Source organism: Pelmatolapia mariae, linkage group LG20, assembly GCF_036321145.2.
Source record: "Pelmatolapia mariae isolate MD_Pm_ZW linkage group LG20, Pm_UMD_F_2, whole genome shotgun sequence".
Lineage (NCBI taxonomy): Eukaryota > Metazoa > Chordata > Actinopteri > Cichliformes > Cichlidae > Pelmatolapia > Pelmatolapia mariae.
Window position 1 is genome coordinate 25625082 of NC_086244.1, and position 22646 is coordinate 25647727.

Sequence of the window (22646 nt, forward strand, 5' to 3'; positions counted from 1 at the left end):
GTGGGGTTATATTCTGAACACAATCAACTCAAAAGTAATTAAATATTTGCTTCTCAGGTAAACCTTAAAGGTACAAAAAACAAAAATCTGAACTATTCCAGATAGAAAAGGGAACGTCTTCATCTCAGTAAATAAAAAATGAAATCTTGTGTTGTTCCACAACTATACTACAGCGCCATGTTCCTGATGGAAATGGAAATGGAATTGCAGCTGAATTATTGTCTATTAATGTAATGTTGATACTGAATGTACCAGACATATGTTAAACTGCTTTCATTCACCCTATTTATGCATGCATTATTTGCATTATTTATGTATGCACTCACAGCAATCAACTAAAGTTTGGAAAAATATTAGGGTTTTATCACAGAAAGAAGTCCACGCTGACTTCAAACTTGAGCTTTCCCTAACGTTAAGTGCTCCTGCTGCATAAACCCCAGTCTTGGTGTGAGATATGAGCATTCGGTACATCCACAATCAAACCCAACCACCTCCTGCTGACTCCGATATATTTCATAAATGTGCTGCTTAATTTCCAAAGGTAATCCAGCAAGTGATTATCTTGCAGCTAAATGTAACAATTTAACTGTGAAGAAACTTAATTTGTAGGAGATGGGGTTGGACAAATTCTAAAATGGATTATAATGAAGCAGCTCAGGAAAAATGCACCATGAAGAGGAAATCTTGTGTTTTTGTTATTATACCAAATTTATCAGTAGTCAGCGTTATGTAAACATCAGAGGACTCCCAACAAGAATCTTGATAGCAAAATATATTAATCTGCAGGAAGTATTATCTTTATGAAACTCTTTTGTTCACTGCAAATGAGAAGTTGATTTTTTAGACCCAAATGCATTTGGGCATTTTACCCATAAATGAGATTAGTATTTAGTGATGAAAATTCCAAGCTACAAAATATTCCCGTATGCCTGGAAACCCGTCATCCACTAATGCCTCTGTGTTTACAACATCAGTATCCAGCAGGCCCTCCAGCCTCGAAGAGTGGCACTTGATGAAATAACTGACCCAGTCTCCATTTCTCAGTTGTTTCTGGGTTTCGGGTGAGCGCTCAAACATGATGAAAGATTCACTTACAATACAACATGGCACAGTAAGATGAAGGGCTGGAATGGTGGAGTACATCTTACTTACTTATAGCACCACAGATATACAGTACCATGAAAAAAATATTTACCCCTATCCTTTCCTATTTTATTATTTTTTTTGCATATTTATCACACTTAATTGTTTCAGATCATCAAACAAATTTTAATATTAAACCTGAACCTGAGTAAATACAAAGCACAGTTTTTAATCTTTGAGTTTAAGTTTATTAAGGGGGAAAAAAAGCTATCCAAACCCTATGTGGAAAAAGTCATTACACCCTAAACCTGAGAACTAGTTGCGCTACCCTTGGCAGAAAGAACTGAAATGTGTTTGGGATAAACAGCAATAAGGAATTGTGGCCCACTCTTTGCAGAATTTTTTCAATTCAGCCAGACTTTGACTAGGCCATCCAAAACCTTCATTTTGTTTTTATTACTGAATTGTTCAAAGGTAGACTTGCTGTGTGTGTTTCTGATCGTTGTCCTGCTCCATAACCCAAGTGAGTTTGAGCTTCAGGGCATGAAATGATGGATGGGCATTCTCCTACAGGATTTTTTGGTAGAGAGCAGAACTCATGGTTGCACTGTAATTACAGCCAGGTCCTGAATCAGCAAAACAGCCTTAGACCATCACACTACCACCACCGTGTTTGACTGTTGGTATGATGTTCTTTTTATGAAATGCTGGGTTTCTTTTAATTTTTAATGATCAGAATGTTTTGTAGCAAATGTGAGATAAGCTTTCGTGTTCTTTTGAATCAGCAGATTTTTGCTTTGGAACTTTTCCATGGTTACCAGTTTCTCCCAGTCTCTTTCCTATTGTTGAATCATGGACACTGATCTGAACTGAGGTAAATGAGGCCTGCAGTTCTTTAGATTCTGTTCTGAATTCTTTTGTGACCTCCTAGATCAGTTGCCAGCAGGCTCTTGGATTTTCTTTGGTAGGCTAGAGACTCTTGAGAAGATTCACCGCTGTTCCAGGTTTTCTCCATTTGTGGATAATGAGTCTCGTCATGGTTTGCTGGAGTCACAAAGCCTTAAAAATGGTTTTGTAACTCTTTTTAGACTGATACATGTGTGTCAGCTGTTTCATTAGTTTGTGGCATATTGTGTTTCTTTTTGAGCTCTTCTGTTTCACTTTGTCAAACTCGTTCTATTCATTCAAAAGGCCTGGCATAGTCAACGGCAAAAAACAGTTAATTCATGATTTAACAATGGGGAGAATTACAACATATTTTAACATAGGGCCAGGTAGGTTTGGCCAATAAATTAAATCATGAAAAACTGGATTTCGTATTTAATCGAGTTATCTTTGTCCTGCTAAACAAAATAATCATATTAACTCTCACTCTCAGAAGTTCTTTAACAATGATGCCTGCGTACAGTTTTTAAATTGTGTTTTTTGTTTGGACGTTGCAATGACAGTTACTACAAAAGTTACACACTAATGCATTTAATTACCTGACAGTGGCAAGTGTCTCATCTTTAGAGTGACAGTTAAAGAAAAAGGATTCATAACAACAGCTTTTATGTATTCACACATCCAGTCAGCTGTTTTTTCCTTTGACATTTAATCATGTTTTGTTTTTGATATGTGTTATATTTTCTGATGGTGTTTCATTATTTGTTTTTAACCTGAAGAATCTCAACATGGAAGAGCTGGTTTTGGCTAATTAAATTCACATGATTCCTTTGCCCATGAAACCCATGCCTCGGGTAATTATGAGCATTTTAAAAATCTTTTTTCTATTGCTAAAAGCTTGTCAACATTTTAGATAAATATTACAAAAGAAAATATTACAGTATTACTATAAATGCGTTTTATTTCACATTAGCCTGAAGGTTAATGGGATCAGTTGTCGTTAACAGCATCTCACTAATTATCTCGTGAGTTTTTATTTGTTCAAAACTGTGTAAAATGTTGAAAAAAATGCTGTACTTGCGAAATCGGTTTTAAAGAACGATGGTGATTTTGTCTTGCATAACATCACCAAATCATTAGCCCCTCTAGGAAAATTAATTTTTTTTAAGTATTTCCTAATTACTGTTAAACAGAGGAAGACATTTTTAACACAGCTTTTCCAAACATCTTAGTTTGTATTTTGGATCCAGGCGTTATTTCACTTTGCACACTTTGCACTGACCAGGGTCAGAATTATTAGCACATCATTTATGTATCCTTTTTTATAGAGAACAGCCTGCTGTCGCTTGCCGTTGCAGTTTTCAGAAAGTCTTACATACATCTCCTGAGCAATCGCAGCCAATTCTTCTTTGCAAATCTCTCAAGCTCCTCCAGATTTGATCTTTAGTGGTCTGGCATGGACCCTGATTTTCAGTTCACCGCACAGATTTTCAGTGGGATCAGTCAGAGCTTTGTGCAGGTAGTTCTTTATCAGGAGCGACTTGTGTTTTGGGTCAATGTCATATTGGAAGACAGAGCGATTGTTTGAAGTTTTCTTTCAGAATATTCACATCTCTTTTTTTCTTCCTGATTCCATCCACCTCTATGAGATTCCCAGTTCCAAACACACTGAAACATTACCACAGCATAATACTCCCACCACCGTGTTTCACTGTAGGAAGAATGTTCCAAAGTCAGAGAGCTCTAGTTTCATGTCATCTGATCAAAGGACACTTCCAGTATGCATAATCTTTCTCCAAGTTGTCCTTAGTATACTTCAGTGTGGCATGAAGGTGTCTCTTCTACAGAAGTGGAAATTTTTTTGGTCTGCAGCCTCGCACTCCATTCCTGTGCAGAGTTCTAGTGATTGTCTTCTTTGAGACTCATATTCCTAATTTCCTAATTAAGTCATTCACGAGTGTCTTGGCAGTTTTTCTGGTGCCTTCCGATGTCTCTCACTAGTTTTCTTTCCAGGTTGTTTGAAATCTTTCACTTCTTACCTCTGCCAGGCTTGTTCTGTACTGTGTGCCTCTCTTTGAATTTCTTGATGATACTTCCGAATCCAGTCCTTGACACTTGGAAACACTGTAATATCCATCTCCTGCTTTGTGAACACCAACAATTATTTTTCTAAGTCTAAACTGATTTATTTAGTTTTTGCCATGATGCCTTATCAAGTGACAGCTCAGACCCTGGCTGAAGTTCTTAAATAGAACATAATCTTCAATTTTAACTTGATTTTACAAGCTTTGAGCATTACAAAGTTAAAGCACATCATTGTACAGCAGCGGTTTGTGCTGTGGCTCAATAAAAACGTCAGTTTTTCAGGGTGGTAATAATATTGACCCTGGTCATTTTTGCTTTTTCTGCAATACTTCAGAGCAACCTTGCACACCTTTGCAAATCCTGTAAATTCTATAGTTGCTACTTTTAGATTTTCTTTTACTTGTTATTTATTCTAAATGCTATTATGTTTAGAAATTATATAGTGAAAATCCCTTGCTCTTGGAAAAAAAAAAAAACAACTTTCATTTTCTAGGGCGGCTAATAGATTTGTCCTCATTTGTATATCTAGTAAATGTGAGGATCTATGTGGTCAGCCACATGACTGATTTACTTTAAAAAAAACAAAACAAAATAGGTAAACAGAAAACAGCCTTTGATGCCACCTGATTTTGGTTGAGTGAACAAAGAATGTTCTACTACATAAGAGATGTTTTAACACCGATGCTCTTGCACTGAGGCTCACAATGGTCTGCAGCTTGCTTTGTTTTCAGATTCATAAATCATTTATGGTTGGTGTGTTGAGGCAAAATGCAACAAAGTGCAATAGAGGCAGACTTGGCAAATTAATTAATAATGACATACATGAATTGAGTAATTTAAACATCCACACAAGTTTTTCAGTGAACTGGGACGACGATGTGGTCGCAAAAAGCATCTAGATCTGAGTCGAGCGATGAGAGGCCTTTGCGGAATTAATAAATGAAACATGCTGAAATATATTTTTATATTTTCCATATCATGTTTTCCACATTGGTTTTTGTTTGTTGAGGTTTGACTGGCGCTCTTTTGATTGCATAATCTCGTTGTGGCTTGTTCTATATGGTGGTTCAATGGGCGCTGATTTGAGAATTAGTGCTTTCAACTGTTTATCTCAAAGCACCAAAGTCGTGTTATTCGCATAACTGTACCGGATTGAAACCCACATTTATTTTCTGGAGGCTCTTTGTTCATGTGAAATTTTGGTGTCAAAATTCACACACGCACACAAGTCTTGGAAACACATGAAAGGACATGATTGAAAACACACTTGCATCTTCATCAAAGTTAAAATTAACTCTGTCTCTTCTTCTTGTAGCCTCCATTGTAGCTCAGAAGTGGTGGTGTCAGATGCAGCCATGCATGGAAGGTGAGGAGTGCAAGGTTCTCCCAGATCTGACAGGATGGAGCTGCAGCACAGGCAACAAAGTCAAGACCACAAAGGTTTGTGTGCACACTTTACGCGTCCTCTCGCCCTGCCTTGCCATCCATTCAACACATACATGCATGCACACACATAGCCAGACCAACCACAGAGTGACCCATTTTCACCTCTATCACGTTAGACTATATCCTTCTCTTCTCCCTGCATTTCTCTCTTATTTGTCTCCATCCCGTACTTTTTTCTCCTTTCACCCAATATCACTTTTTTTTTTACCCAGTTTCTCTCTCTTTACTTTTCCTCTGGCCTCATCTTGGCTCTAACATCAAACATTCTCTGAAGAAAAATAAGGCCAACAAGAACAAGGCAAATAAAACACACACGCACCCTGAATATGAATATCACAATTCCCTTCACTCTCACTTGCCCTGCTTCCCTGCGTCTGACTGGCATGCCATCTGACTCGATGCAAAAAGAACTCGCCACATTTGATACACTGGAGTGGTAAATGCCCTGGAAAAGTTTTTTTTATGCTCTCATTCTTCCACAGCACAGTTTGTGCAGTGTGTGCATGTGCACATTCTTTCCCCCCTGTTAAGTTTCATGTACTGGCAGTCTGTCTGTGTCTTTGTGTGCGTGTGAAAAGGTGTGAATGCACGCTATATATCTTCCTGCTCAGCCTACGTCTGCACCTGTTGGCTTCTCTTCAGTGGCTTGACCTGAGCAGGCTCTTAGCTGTCTGTCATAGGAGAAAAATTTGTGCGAGACTCACCTCTTGTCACTGTACGCCTCTGTTTCTAACCTCCATCCTTCTCTCTGCCTTCTCACCTTCCATTATTCATGGCTCGGTGCAGACCTTTGTTTTCTGCCTAAATAATTGATTGAAGGCGTGGTCAGAGAGGAGAGATGCGTGCATCTCCATGGTTGGGGAAAAAAGAAGTGAGTGGTGAGAAGCGCTTAAGGCACACATGTTCTTCTCACGCCTTCCCAGACAGTCTTCTCACATGAATGCGGTGATGATTAAGAATTCTTTTGGCACTGCTTCCTCTGCTCACCTCTCACCTAGCTAAGTGGCTCGTGCCCCCTGAAGACCTTTTTTCCCCTTAACAGCCCCTCCTTACTTTTACCTTTTTTCCCTGATATCATTTTCAGTTCTGCTGTCTTAAGCACAGATTTGTGTTGTACTGCTCTTATAAGTGTAACTGATGTTTCCTAGCTCAGTTATGTCAGACAATGTGACAAATAGAAAGAAGAGTCATTTGGTTTGATTGGATAAAGCAGCACATGAGGTTTGATGGTATTTGAAGACAGTTAGATTTTTGAATGTGTGAATGTTGCTGACCAATCCAGCTCCAAAGTGGACATTTATAATTAAAGTAAACCAGTTTCAGCCAGGCACTGCTTCAACAGTGACTCTGTTGTAGTTTTAAGGAGCACAAATATTTGCTGTCTCTTGCATTCAGGTCTTTGATCAATGATCTATGTGTGTGTGTGCATCTGCACTATTTGAGAGCGTTAGCTGATGTGTTTGCTTGATGATGAAGAGTGATTTTTTTTTCTCCTCTTGTGTCGTACGCTGAGGTCAAGATTCGCAGGCATCCAGATCAATAGCATCGAACGTTCTCTTATGGTCCCATTAAGACCTGCTCGTAAATTGAAATTGACGATAGAGTGTGTATGAGAGGGACAGAGAGAGAGAGGCTGGGAGAGAGAGAGGCAGGGGGATATGGAGAAAGGAAGAAAGAGGCAGGAGGAGAGGGATGAAAGAGAAAAAAATCAGTGGAAAGTGAAAAGAAAGGCAGAGGTGATAGGTAGATAAACGAATAAAGAAAACACTTGGGGGAAAAACAAGCATAACGGTCAGCAGACAGCAGAAGGTAAGAACACACAACAGGATTTGGCACTCTCTGTCATTCCTCCTACCTCTGGCTGGAAACAGGGGGAAGGAGGAGCGAAGGAGGGAAGAGGGAGGAGAGGAGGAGGGGTGAGAAGACAGCTAGATCAATGCCAAATAATATCATATGTATGAGTACATGGGCATGGCTCAGTCTCCAAGCTGCAGAGCTGCCATAGAATGCAAGGAAGGTGTGTTTGTCATGGTGTAACTGCTCGTGCAATCGTGAATGCAGATTAGCAAACAAGGGACAACAATTTAGCAAAGAGTATAGGGTTTACCCCCTATATACTGCAGTGAGTGTACATCATACCGAGTAGATGTGGTGATCTGTAAGTTCTTTAAAAAAGACATTCAGTCACTTTAAACTTGATGTTTAGAATGAAAAAAAAAAACTGTAAATCCCTGAGGTATGGCAGTCAAGATGTCATAATAATTAAAAAAACCAACAACATAAAACTGAAACATAAATATTAGTAATGGTACGTTAACTGTCTGCAAGCTAACTAAAGCTAGCATGCTAACTTATATTTAAACAAGGGCAGTATTTACTTGGAATGGTAATGTATTTTGTATATATTTCTTTTCTTTTCTTTATTAATTTTTTAAAAAAAGTTCTTCTGGAAGTTTGCAGTGATGCAAAAATCAGATGAGGCGAGCTTGACAGATGTTTACTCTGATTATACGAACATTATGTAGGAGTAGGTAATTGATAATAGGTATTGATTTGTAAATAATTGGACATGAATAACTTGAACTTATTATATAAAAGTATATTGTGCAGGATATATCTAACTCACTAGGTAGCTCATTGTCTTGACAATACTTTAAAGATATAACACATCTTGGGGGTCAACTTGAAAGAAAGGCAGATTTGAAATGTAAAAGTGAGATCAGAGGTCAAACGTAAAATTATATTTGGATGCATCTATAATGTAATACAATGAACAAAGGCAGAAGAATTTTAATCACAGTTTTAAAAATAAAATACATTTTATGAAAGTTTGACCTTATATGAACTTGAGGAAGAGGCAGAGGTCCAAAGTAATGTGATATTTATAAACCCCGTATTTCATTTCCTGCATATGTTGTGTTACGTCCCCACATGAAAGCTAGGCGAAGAGGGTGGGGGACAGTAACAGTTGGATCCGGGTGAAATGAAAGGAACGCCAGGCAGATGGTTTTTAACACAAAACAAGTCTTTATTATAATCAATTGACTCAATAATCATTTAAAAGGTAACAACAGAAAGAGACAGCACCGCTGCTTTAATTATAACTCAAACAGGTCAACCCAAAGAGAATGGTGACCACTTCACCAAAGAAAACAACTATAAGGCTTCAACAGAAAAAGACAGCAACGCTGCTATTAGCACAAACTAGGCAGGCCAAACAAAGTAATGGAGGCTGCCGACACTCAAGCAAAAACACTGCCCAGTTGAGCTACTCACGGTAAGCTACGCACAGTGGGGCTAGTCGCGCACACACACAGCAGGCCTTTCCCACACCTAGGCTGGAAACACACTATCCACCACAGATGAAAATCCACCAGAAGCCTCTCCCACCTCCACACTGCTCTCCTCCAGCTTATATCACCTCTCAGGGTAATTGGTGGTAACGAGGGCAGATGAGCAGCAGGTGTGTCCTAACGGAGAAGGAAGGGGCGGAGAGAGACAAGTGGAGGGGCAAGAAAGAAGGAGGAGAAGAGGGAGAAGACAACACCACACCCACACACTCCCACAGCCTCACAGGATGTAACAGTTGTCAATGCAAGCAAGCATATTTTTTAGTAGCGCTGTATAGCAATATTACAAACAAGATATTTACCATAAAAGAAAGTTGTAGAAAAGTAATATTTTAAATATTTATATAATAGCTTCTAGGCTATATGGCTTTTGTCAGTTTTTGACCTATAAATCATTGAGCTGACCTTGAAGACCTTGGTAGATGTAAGCCAAATTTAAATTGATTGTTAACATGACCCCACTCTACACCCCTACAAAGTTTTATTAAGACTTCATTCAAAACTTTTCAGGCAATTGTGTTTGCATACAGAATGGCACCCACACAGTACACACACAAACACACAAATATAACCTCCTTGATGGAAGTAATTAATTCAGCAGCCAGCGATTTAATATGGTTATTTTTATTTAAAAATAATAACCTTAGAAATGAAAGAAGGCTTTTACCTTGTAATATCATTCAGAAAATGTAAGCTTTTGCTTTTCTGTCTGTCCCAAGTGTCGGTGACACTGCCTCGTAACACCTGCCCGACTGGGTGGTTTTGTGTCAGAACTAAAATTTGAAAACTCGAGAAATTGAAAAAAGTGATGTACAAGGAGACGTTGTAATTAATGAAAGAAAAACCAGAATATTTTAATTAAATTTGTTTCATTCAGTTTGATTTGAAGTTGATTTTGTTCAATTCACACACAAATTAAATCACATGTTATACAGCTTCTATGACTAGGTGTCTCAGAAAAACTATGTAAAATGCGACTAGGGTAGGCAGCTAAAACCTTTGGACCAAGTACAAAAAAAAAGGACTCATGGGTCTAAAAAGGCTTGTAGAAATGACACCCTAGCACTTCTTGTGTGCTTTGTAAATTGAGATCTAACTATCTAAATCCGCCCTCTAATTGGGCACAGAAACTGCAACCTACAGGCATATTTGAACAGGCAACTGGATGAACACCTAAAGGGACTTTGACTTTGCACCTTCAAGTATAGCAGGCAGAGAGATGCCGCGGTGTGCGTGCATAGTGAACTGGCGTGACAACAAACGCCTGCAGACTCTTTGATCCGGCACAGGAGTAGACGCCTGAAGGCAATGGGAGCAGACCCAGGAAGGGTGGCCTGGAGCCATCAAGAGTAGATACAGTAGTTTCAATTGCCAGCTTGGAAGAAACACTGCTCTGAGCTCTCTTAGTGATGGCTGGTATTCGCACTTTGTTAGCTGGGACCCAGGTCAGACAAAAGACTGTCTGCCCCATGAGGAAATAACAGAGAGACAGTATGTGTTGAGGCTAAGAGGGGAAACCACTGGGAAACTCAATAAGAGGGAAAGGCATGCAGGAAAACAGAAGAACAGTCTTGGAGAGGCTGGTCTATTATATGCCCGGCACTGGCAGTTATACAGCAATTTGTGTCTGTTTGATCACTGGCTGGTAGAAAATGTCTTCTAATAGCTTGAAATAAACCAAAAGTGAGTGTATGAGCAAAGAAAATGGGAAGATGGATAGCCGAGATAAGGAGACCATGTGATTAGGGCAGCCGTCTCGACAAATAGACGAAATGACATGGCAGTGGGCCAAGTGCTGAGAGTGCGGTAGTGTGGGCTGCCTGCCATGACTCAAGCTGTGTCTTGTTTAGGTTCTCGCCAGAAGAGACAGAAACCGTGCTGGTCATGTTTTCCACCAATAAGAGTCTCTTCCTGTATTTTTCCACATAGAAGCCAGCACTGCATTATTTAAACCCTTTCACTGACATGTACTACCAGCGCTGGCTCTGTTCTCTGTTCTGTGACCTTTGTTGTTTCAGGCTGTTTTCAAACTTTTTGGGTTCTGTTAAAATGGTGAGCTTTGACTCACTTCTTCCCTTTCTTTTACAGGTGACCCGATAGTCCCGCCCATCTCTAGAGGAGCGGTAGAGAACGGCGGTGGAAGTACTTACACAGCACAACGGACTTATAAAATCGTAAGGAAATAGACTCTGATGGACATCAATGAGGAACCAGTCATTTTTCCTGTGGATATTCAAAAAATGATGACTGAAGAGGCAGGACTGCTCGCCATCTTAAGCAAAGCTGAGTGTTCTTGGGCCTTCACTGCAAAAGACTCAGTCACCCACAATTCTTTACTGCTTCTGAAAACAAAGTGAACTACAACCTAAATGGCACTTGATTAGATGATGAAAAAAACATCTTTACAACAAACTATATTCTTTATCTCTCTTCTATGGCTAAGTTGTGTTCCATATGCATACTGGGAATTGCAGAAACTTGACTCTAGACAGCTATTCTGTATTACAAAACTAGCTAAAAAGAGGGAGTGGATCCAGAATGCTTGCCTCATGTAGTCTGGATGACACATTTAAATTTAACTGTGCCACACATGACACATTTAATGCTGTCAAAATGTTTCTGAAACTGAACCTCTTCTTTATTCAGATTTCACCTCCATACGAATATTTTACCTTAAATAGTTTGTTGCTTACCACACATGCCATTTTTTAAAATGCAGAGACAGTTTGTCAGTCTTCTCTTTGCTTTTGTTTTATGACAAAGGACAAAATCCTTTCAGGGGTGAGGTTAGACTAATACCAAGTAGATGTTACGGTATATTGAAAAATGTAAACGTGTTTAAACAAAAGAAAAAAAAAAGCAGTCCATGGAATCAAAGGGGCTAAAATAAATCGATGCTCTAATGGTTTTAATATCTGTGTTTTTAAACGCCTGTTAACCGCTATTGAGTACATGTGTCAGTATTATATTAAATGAATAAAACCTTTCAAAAGAAAAGAGAAATCTCAGTTGTTTGCTTCAGCCCTCGGGGGGAAGATTATTCAAGTGCTTCTTGTCAGGACCCTCACAATACAGCTCACAATACCAAAGCTCTGAATTGTTTCTCAATGGATGCATGGACCTGCTAGCAGTGCTGATAACATCAGCATGAAGTTAGCTCCCCCTGAAACCCTGAAATAACAGGAAACGCAAAATCGTGGCTTTGTAACTGCTGGTGTTAATTGTGTTGGCTTGAAGAGATATCATCAATAACTGGTAATTACTTTGCTGTTCACTTAATGCATTAATTTCATCGTGTTTACTTCCTGGAGCAAACAAACAGCTTTGCATATTAACAATTGTTTTGTCAAAGCTAAAAAAAGAAAAAAGGAGCAACAAATACAGAATGCCTCCTCTCCGCAGGCGTCATCTGTGATCTGTAACTGACACCTTATTCATCAGGTCTGCACAAAATTCATCTATGTGTTTAGCTGTGTTTTTACCGCAGAAATTTTAGGCAGGCGAGGAATGAAAAAGGATATTTGCATGCAGCGCATATGAGCCTGGACTGCAAAAAACAAACTGTGCTCATAAACAAGATTCAGTGCTGAGATTTTGTGGCTCTGTTATTTGGCATTTTGTGAAATTCAATCAACAGGTGAGTATTGGCAGTGATATTATTCTATGAACATTATCTTGATACAGTTGAGTGCAACTCAAACAATAGGATAACTTGGCATGACTGTTCTGCTGTGTTTTCCATTTTGGCAGTGAAAGCACATCCTAGCCCAAATACCCAGTTCATGATCATATAATTTCTCTTCTATCTACAAACCTACCATTCTGATACATCAGAAGCATGAGACATTATGCAATTAAAAAAGAAATGTTAATGCCCGAAACAGAGACTTAGAGTTATGCAAGTACAACATTAAATTTATTGGAATCTGGTTAAATAATATTTACTTGAATCACATCCATTCAGATTTTACACACCACATTTCCTTAATGATTAAGATTTTTGAATAAATAAACCACTGATTTTATATGCTTCAGTAACATTTTACTTAAAATTATTGCCTCACGTTTACTGATTATATATGCAGTACTGTGCAAATCTCTTAAGCCACCATTCAATGTCAACAGGAGCTAGACATTCTTGAGCAATAGTTTTCCACAATTTTTGATAGTCTTTAAGTTTTTCTTTGGACATTGGCTACTTTTTCACTCACCTTTATGCCTACAACACAACGCAAAGAACCAATCTTTGGACACTTTGTTGCAAAAATACATAATTAGTTCTTATTTCTGTAGTTGAATCTATGAAAAACATCAAATATGACACAGTTTGACACAATTCGGTATCGCACCAAAACGTGTAATAGTCATGCCAATCCGCCATCCACAATCCATGCAGAATTTGCAGTAATCTGCAGTAACAGCAGAGGGAGATATTTTATTTCAAGTCAACATGAAAACATGAAAATAATCACGGGAAAGTGTTTGAACACACATTATTAACACAATTACATGTAAATACATATTCGCGACATAGCTTAATTGATTAAGGACCCTGGAATGTACTTCATCCCCTTGCTGGTAATGTAATTTCTGCATGCAGTAATGCAAATTCTGCATGTACGTCCATTTTACATTTCGGAAAGTCAAAGAAGGGTGGGCTGGTATGTCTATTACACCTTTTGCCAAGATATCAGGTTGTTTGACAGCACAGAACCACTCATAAAAGTCTCCTATATGTTCAAGACACATCCTCGTGACTTCTCCAAGTTGGTCACAGCACAATAAATATATATATCAGGACATATTTCCTGATATCAGTGCACAGAGAACCGATGCAACTATTAGGACATATCAACACTTTCCAATCACAATGGATTGCCAACCAGATGATTACAGCAACAAGTGTACATACTTAGTCAAATTCACTATGTGCTGTATATGTGTGGGTATATTTTCTGTCATTATTTTACTGTTGTATTATCTTATAACAAAAATTACTCATAGGAAAATGAGAAATTCTACTGTCACAACTTTTTAAGGTATAATATTAAGATGATGGTAATATAAGTTTGTAGAACAATTTTAAAAAAGTAGAGTATGCTGTGAGAGGATAAAAGACAAAGAAGTGTGTGTACTGCAAGCATGCAACTGGCAGTAGATGCTGATGTTAAACAGGGCTGAGCGTCTATTCCAAACCTGATGAATGCAGTGAAACAAAGAAGCTCAGTCCAAGAAAGTTGCAAAGAAATATTTTGGAGGTTGAGGATATGTACTGTGTGTTTTCTTTTTGTGACAAACACACACACACAAACACTCATATATATATATACACACAATCTGTGTTGTGCTGCACTAAAGCAGCCGTTCTCTAAAACTCTTTCCTGATTTGGCTAATCTCCCAGTGGATCCTCTCAGGGGCCACGGCCTTCCACTGAGCCTTAGTCACAGTGTGTGTGTGTGTGTGTGTGTGTGTGTGTTCCATGGACTGGGCTTTCTCTGAGCCTCAACGCGTCGTTAGTGCATGTCATTAAAAGATTATAGAGAATAAATCCACAAGATTCTCACACATACACACAGGAAGTGAGAAAGCTGAAGTGAGCACGGAACAGACTTTTATAATTACAGAGAGAAAAATGTATAAAAAGATTTTGACATTGGAATATGACAGCCTCAGTTTTCCTGTATTCTTGCTAACTGCTCGCGAGGTGTTTTTCAAATGGCACGTGAATCCAATCATGAGTCAACCACATGAGGCTTGTTGAAATTCTTCCACTACACCTCTAATATCATCCCACTCTCACTAACACTGCTGCTGACGGGAGGTATCAGGTGCAGCTCTAACAGTCTCTTTATAGCTGTCTGACAGTTCTGATCATCAGCACGGCTGCAATTCATTAATCTCGTCATCTGACTATCCTCTGAATATCCAGACATTACTGAGATTAGTCGGGGTGCTTTATGGTAAGTGGTGGCGATGAAATGTCCGCCACTAACAACAGATGCTGGAGCAGATGCTCCAGCCAGACGAGCGATGAGATAAGCTACCCTGTGCTGATACATCACTGCACGGATGGTGATTGGAAAGGTGATGCATCACAGATTGAATGACAATCATAAACATGCTGAACTGTGTCTGTATGTTGTGTAAGTGTCATAACGACCAGCTTGTTTTTGTAAGTTTGCTAAAAAGTCTTTGTAGCAGACTGAGTGGTTAAAACAAAGGCTATTTGAAAATCATGGAGGCCAAACCTAGAAAGGACAGAAAGACACAGGGAGCGCACAGGACAGTCATCTCAGCTTTTTTTTGACATGTCAAATTACTGTTTGTATCTCTGTACTTCAGCTTTTAGGTCTCAGCACTACAAGATTTTTGCAGCTGGAGAATATTTGCACAATTCCCCATATAAGAGTTTTCTGTAATACTTTATAATAGCCATCAGCTTATGTTTATAACTTTGTATGTGGTCAATAAGTGTTGAGTAGTGGATCTATAAACAATATTGGGAGAGTTATGATAAATGCTGATAATACCTGTTCTAAAGAGCATATGAATAAGTAGGCAGGTGGGGTGGTGGTGGCGTAAGGTGTCATCATCCTGGAGAATTCGGTTCAAGTCCCGTTTCCCAATGCCAAGGGGTCCTGTCCATGTGTGAGGAGTTGGGAATGAACCAGTGTGTCACTACTGCCAACAGAGATGTGTCATGGCAAAGGACATCTTGTTCTTGTCTACGCCATCAGCAGCTCTGGCAAAACAGCAATGATTATACCCTGTCCATCGCGTCATGACCGTCTGGTTAGTGAGTCACCATCTTGTTGTTTTGAAACTGGATGTGATGACTTGAGACTGTGGCTCATGTATTGTGATTGTCAATGAGCATTTATTGGATAGTACTACTGTGTAATCCTTCGAATGAACAAAATGGATTTGAATATTCTATTCAATATGACCCAGAGCTGACAAATTAACACAAAAAGTTATCAGAAAAGAACCATCACTTCTTATGGCTAGTGTCAGTGTTTGCTGGGTAATCTTGGCATTGGCCTCTGGCGTCTTCATAAATGAATTAAACGTTCTTATTTATTCATCTTACTTATCTAATAAAAGTATTACCTCAATTTTATGCCGGTCAAATATCAATGTGTCAATTTTTCGTTTGTTTTAAGGTTATTTTGGGAACTGCTGTGACTTATAAGAGAGAAAATTTCATTTTACTTGACAAACTGTGTTATAATTACCAACAATTATGGAATGTTTCAATATATAATTATTATAATTAGGCCAATTTAAATAATTAAAAATGATCACCATTTTAAGACAATTAAGAGGACAGGCACGTCATTTAGTAAATGAAAATATGTCTATAGCGTGACTTGGTTGATAAATATAGGATGTGATTCATTTTAAGTTTAATGTGTCAACAGTGTGCAAACCACGTTGCTATGCGCCACACTGCACAGCACCAGAAGACAGATGAAAAGATTCACTGCTGTACCTCTGTGCTTGCTATTTTTTAATTTTTTTGTAAATAGTAAGGCTTCTTCCTTCTTCTTCTCCAATAATTTTGATCCATCCACTCAGCCATCCATTCATTCATCCATCCTGTGCCGGATATCTGGATCTGGTTCATGGAGCAACAGTAAGAGCACAGACTCCAGGACCACCCTCTCACCAACCAACTCCTCCACCTCTTACAGGAGGACACCAAGGTGTTCAGTCCAACTTGTCATACATGTAGGTCTGCCCCAGGGACATGCCCAGAACACCACAGCTAAGAAGAAACATCCTGCCCAAACCACCTCAACTGGCTCCTTTCGATGCTGAGTGGCGGCTTTTTTCCGAGCCCCTCCCAAATGACAGAGCCAGCCAGCCTTCAAAGGAAGCTCATTTCTGGTGTTTGTGTCTGTGATCTTATCCTTTCTGTCACTATCCACAGATCACCATAGGTGATGGCATGAACATACAGTGCTCTGAAAAATTATCCTTTTCCTGATCTCTTATGTTTTTGCATATTTGTCATACTTGCATGTTTCAGATCATCAAACAAACAGTTTGATTACTGCTAGAGCTGTTACAAAGCCATTTCTAAAATTTTGGTACTCCAGTGATTCACTGTGAGAGCTGTTATAAGAATAAGAATAAGAATAAGAACAACTTTATTTATCCCGAGGGAAATTCTTTTGTCATGTACATGCTCAAAGCAGCAGGAGAGACAGAGGAACAGATGAAATAGATATAAGATATACAATATATACAATAAGAATAGTGTACAGTAATATACAGTAGGATAGTGCAAGACATAGTATCGGATAACTCTAACAAAGTAATATACATAACTATATCCTGGTGAATAAATAACTTAACTATCAGTGCAGGCGGTTCTAGAAAGTGACAAAGTATTGTGCAATAGAATAAAGGGAGTCAGGAATTTATATATCTGGATATATATATTATATATTTATATATATAATATATATATCCAGGAATTTAAAAACAATGGAACAGTGGTGAACCTTCCTAGTAGTGACTGGTCTATCAAAGTTTCTTCAAGAGCTCATCCACATCACATGTAGGCCACAAAAGAACCCAGAAATACACCTAAAAAACTCCAGGTCTCAGTCACCACAGTTAAAGTTAGTGTTCATGATTCACCAATAAGAAATAGACTGGGCAAAAATGGCATCCAAGTTAAAAACCACTGCTAACCAAGTAGAACACAAAGGTTCATCTCACATTTGACAAAAAGAGTTTTTAAATGAAATATTGTGAGGACCGATGAAACAAGAGTGGAACTGTTTTTACTGTTTAGTAAAACTAACACAGCATTTAATAAAAATATCATTAAACCAAAAGTCAAATATGGTGGTGGTAGTGTAATGGTGTGGGGCTCCTTTCCTGCTTTAGGACCCGGACAACTTTCCATAATTGATGGAACCATGAAGTCTGCTCTCTACCAAAAAATCATGTGGGTGAATATATGTCCATCGGTGCATGACTTGAAGCTCAGGCGCAGGAATGTGCAGCAGGACAATGATTCAAAACATACCAGCAAGGCTCCAAAAAACAAAACAGTGGCTTTGGAGTCAGCTAGTCAAAGTCAGGCCTTAAATCAGATGGAGATGCTTTGGCATAACCACAAACAGGCTGTTCTTGCTCAAAAACCCTCCAGTGTGGCCGAATGAAAACAATTCTGCAAAGAAAAATGGGGCAAAATTCCTCCAAAGTGATATGAAAGACTGATTGCCAGTTATCACAAACGCTTGACTACAGTTCTTGCTGCCAAGGGTGGCACAACCAGTTATTATGTTTACTCGTTCACATACGCACAGGTAGGTTTGAATAGCTTTTTTTCCCTTAATAAATGGAGCCATCATTTAAAAACTACACTATGTATTTACTCAGATTATCTTTCCCTAACAGTAAAATGTGTTTAATGATCCGAAACATTTACGCATGACAAACAAGCAAAAAGAAAAAAACAAAAAAAATCAGGAAGGAGGTAAATACTTTTTCATAGCATTATGTTTGGCCTGTAAATTGACAGCTTCGCCACAACAGACCGATTCAACTGAGCAGAAGTATGAACACAGCTATAGGTGACCTTGGCCGCACACTGGTGATAAGGAGACATGGAGCAGGAATAGTCAGAGCATTAGTTTGGTTTACATATCAAGAATCTACCCAGTCACCTAATTTAGTCTTTACACAAACTAGCACAAATGAGACACTGTAAACCTATGGTAACTGATATATCAATTATGTGTAAAAGTGGCAAGGCAATAGTAAAGGCAAATGATCAAAATGTTAAATGTTATTTACCACTTCTAAAATTAATGGTGGATGTATTTGATGTCTTGTTTTTATGAGAAAGAATAAGAAGTGTTGTTGTCTCTTGGAGTTTGTTGATTTCCATTTAAGAAAATTGTGAAAATGTGTGCCGGAGAGACTAATTAATAGTTACAGCTGTCAAAGAAGTGGCAAACCAAAGCAATTAAAAAACAATGTCTAATAATACATGAAATGTTTCCAGGGAGCATGTGTTTTTAAATACCAGATCTGTAGGTGTTATTTGTCACAACAAATCTCTATGCTTTGCTTGTCAAAGACAAAAATGGCAAGAACTCGCGGAGAGTGCACACGTCTCTTTTTTTATTTGTAGGACACCACAGATGATTCAAAAAAGAACTACTGGAAAAGATTTCTTAGACCAGTCTGAGTAATGAAGTTAAAGGGTGTCCCGCAAACATATGTCCTAAAAAAAACAAATCTTCACTGCTCAGTTGTGTTTAGTTGTCTGTGCAGACATGCAGTTTGATTGTGCTGTGACACCGAGACAAAGGCATGAGAAGGTGCGGAGGAAAGAGGCAGGGAAGTTGGAGATAGCAATATGGCGGGTGAGTCCTGTGACGCTAGGGTGAAGCGATAACCTAAAAATAATACGGCTTCTGTTATGAGACTTGGAGAGCAGGGCAGATCTGAGCAGGTTACAGATGAACCCAATAGGTCACTGTGACATATAATTCAGCTGTGTGTACGTGTGTCTTTTGTGTGTGCATGGTGGATATCACAAAAAGAAAGGGTGTGTGTGGGACTGATAAGAGGAAAAAGCCTAAGGGGTTCTTTACATGGCAGTCTCAACCTGCCACTTTCCTCAAACACACTTCTTGATATCCACTCTCTCTCTCTCACACACACATACATACAAAGGGAGATAACCCCAACCGTGGCAATCTTGCCTTGGAAAGTTTGAGAGGAGCTGCATGCCTTCCTTCTTCTATGATTTGTTCCCGAATGAGCATTAAATATGAGTCACAGTGATTAACGTTGCACTGATGATTCGCACTGATAAGATGACCCGCTTGCTGCGTTAAATGCGCGCGTCTACTTATCTGTATGTGTGGTCTTGTGGAATTCATTTCCATGACATCTAGGCTAATTAGTAGTCCACTGACGCATTTGGTCCGCAGACAGAAAAACATCTCTCGCAGAGCCAACTCACAAATTTTATTCATTGCGCTCGACCTCAAGAGGCTTTTCTGAGAGACAGGCAATTGGCACCTGTACTGTGCAACACATGACTGAACACCACCTACACCTGCAGAAAGCACCTCTCACTGCATGCCATTAGGCAGCGTGGCGATTGTTGCTAAAGTTTCCTGTAGATTATCCCCCGAGATGATAAACCAGCAACTCATTCAGGGAAAATGCACATGTTGCTCAGATTTACTTTGTTGCATGGCAGCCAGGTTAGTATGCTTCCTCCTGCAGAGTTCAGTAATTCACAGTGACACCGTCCCAGATTAATATCTTTTTATCATAATAGGCTGTGAAACTAATGGCTCTATACAACCTTAATTTATCTCTCATCTCCGCAAAGCCTTGTTAATAATCATCTATTATTGAAGATAGAAATATCTAAATCTTTCATACCTTGGAACCAGATAGGAAATATCATCCTCCTGCTTTTTTTTCAGTGAGTGAGCAATGCGTACTTGACACCCGGTGATTAATAGCACTCACTGTTTGGAAATGGATGTCAGGTTTAAGCCGTGTAGTTCATATTTGAAACTCACATGTTCAACAGATAACTGAAAACTGTGTGATTTCTTCTGCCCCGTGTTTGTGATTGCTTTCAAAATGCCTTTAGAATTTGCATTTGTTCTACACAAAGAGTGACTCTTGAAAAGAATAAAGCAGACCATTTTTAATGTCTTGCCCCATCCATGTCTTTTCTTTGAGGATGATAGGGTGTCTTTAGTACCCAGAAAAAGAAGAGTTATACCCACATTTGGGCTTACGACTACATAAAATAAAACACAAAACAGGTTACTGGGGAAAAAAGATACATTTGGCTCTAAAACAGCTCATGAGCCATAACGCAAATGTTTCAATAAGGATGCTGGGTCACAGATGGCCTCCTTCAAACATATTTCGAAAGTTGCTTTCTTAGATTGAATCACTCAGACAATCTACCTCAGAAGAGTTTGTGAGTACAGTACTAAACTCGCTCTGGGTATTGCTTTGCTCTATAAGCTTATGCATTAAATTAGGATATGACCACTATGATAGGTATAGCAGAGAAGGGTCACTGGCCATGCTGTAAACCCTAAGTGGGAAAAGAAGATTTATGTATTCTTTCATAATACTTTTTCCCTGTTCAGTAATTTATCACCTTGAAAATGCCCATAATGTGCTCATTTACAGGTTCATAATTTTATTTTAGGGGTCTAATAAAATGGGGCTACATGCTTTAATGGTTAAGAGCACATTATCTTTTTCATACTGTACACTGCTGCAGAATCTCTCCTCACCTTCTTTCTGTAGCACTCTGTATTCAGCCCTGTTGCTGCACAGCTTCTCCTCAGAAAAGCCTCCTTTGGTTCTGACTGATCAGCTGGCCAGGCAAAAATGAGATGCTGGTTGTGTGCTGCAACTCTGTGAGTTACATAATCTCAGCCCCCTAAGAGCTGAGTCCCACTGTGCACATTTGAACCATAATCCTTAAAAGAAGAAGAGACTTCTGTAGAGGTTGTTCTGCTGCTGTCATGCACTGGTGTTGTTGTTTGTTTGTTTGTTTGTTTGTTTGTTTGTTTAAATAACATGTCAAGAGTCAAACTAGAGTGAAGGTAAAGGCTCAAATGTTGGGAGGCACTGGTTGCCTGTGAGCCAGATCATGAACAGGCAGAATTATGTTACATTTTCTTGAAATAGGGAAATTGCTTGGTGGTACTTGGTGGGGTCCTCTAGGCTGAGTCACTTTCTAGTTTTTCCATATGCGCTCCATCGGTGACTGCTGAATGGCACAAAAGGCACTGTCTACTGGTCAGGTGGGTTTTAAAATGTCTACGAATTGTGACATGTCCAAAGAAAGGCACAGATAATGGCCTTGGTCACACAGGCTACCTGGCAACCTCTGACTGCAATGGGAAAATGTTTATTCCCCAACTGGTTGGTGAGCGGTGGGCCACAAACTCTTTTATTTCATTTTCATTTACACCCATAAAACTTGAAAACACAGACCAGAAACTGAGGCCATTCACCCAAGTGACAGTTGTACCTTAAGCTGAAACCAACACTTAAGTGCACCTTTTACTTTTGTAGGTTTCAGTTTCTGTTTTGTGTCACACTTTTCATAGTTACTGTGTGGTGGGTAGTTTGCAAGAGTTTGCAGACAGGTCAATATCTTCCATGTAACCCGGAGAAACCCGCTACCGACCAAACCAATTACAAATCGGTTTTCAGTGCAGTACAGTTTACCTCTTTGCAATCAGTTCCATGAAACTGACAGCTAGCAACCTCCAGCAACCACTCACAATCGGTCAGAAACAGCACATTTTTCTCTTTTACTGATAGATACCAGGCACTTACCTACCGATCTCTAGGACTGTCCGACTGGCACCGTAGCCAAATTATTCATGCAGCATGGTAACACTGGTGACTGCCCTGTTGTTGTGGGAACATAGCTCTGAAAAGGTAATAGACTGAATCTTCAGTTCTGCAGATGTCTGGAGTGGAAGAAGACTCTTGTGTTTGCAGCCAACAGCAGAACTCCTGGCATGCTTTGATTGTGCCTGAAACACTTTAGGGTGAGAAGAAGTAATAGCAAGTAAATAAAAATAACATACTACAAGGGAGCTGGCTGCAAATTCTTAGTTTGAGGCCACGCAAAACTAGCTGCTGTGTAGGTATTACACAGTTGTGTCACACAGTGATGTACGGTGCATTTGGAAAAGGTTTTCATGCGAAGATCATGCCAAGATCTAAAAAAAAGAGCTGAGAAGCAAAGTTAGTAACATCTG

General features: G+C 39.1%; 1 protein-coding gene across 1 annotated transcript in view; it reads left to right on the forward strand.

Moving 5' to 3' along the window:
• LOC134618606 (chemokine-like protein TAFA-2) overlaps window positions 1-11826 on the forward strand; it is a 97110-nt gene extending 85284 nt beyond the window's left edge. The window contains exons 4-5 of the mRNA XM_063464076.1: window positions 5369-5493; window positions 10938-11826. Of these exons, the coding sequence (XP_063320146.1) occupies window positions 5369-5493; window positions 10938-10949 (137 nt within the window). The 3' untranslated portion in view covers window positions 10950-11826. The remainder of the gene's footprint in view (window positions 1-5368; window positions 5494-10937) is intronic.
• The last annotated feature ends 10820 nt before the right edge of the window (window positions 11827-22646 follow it).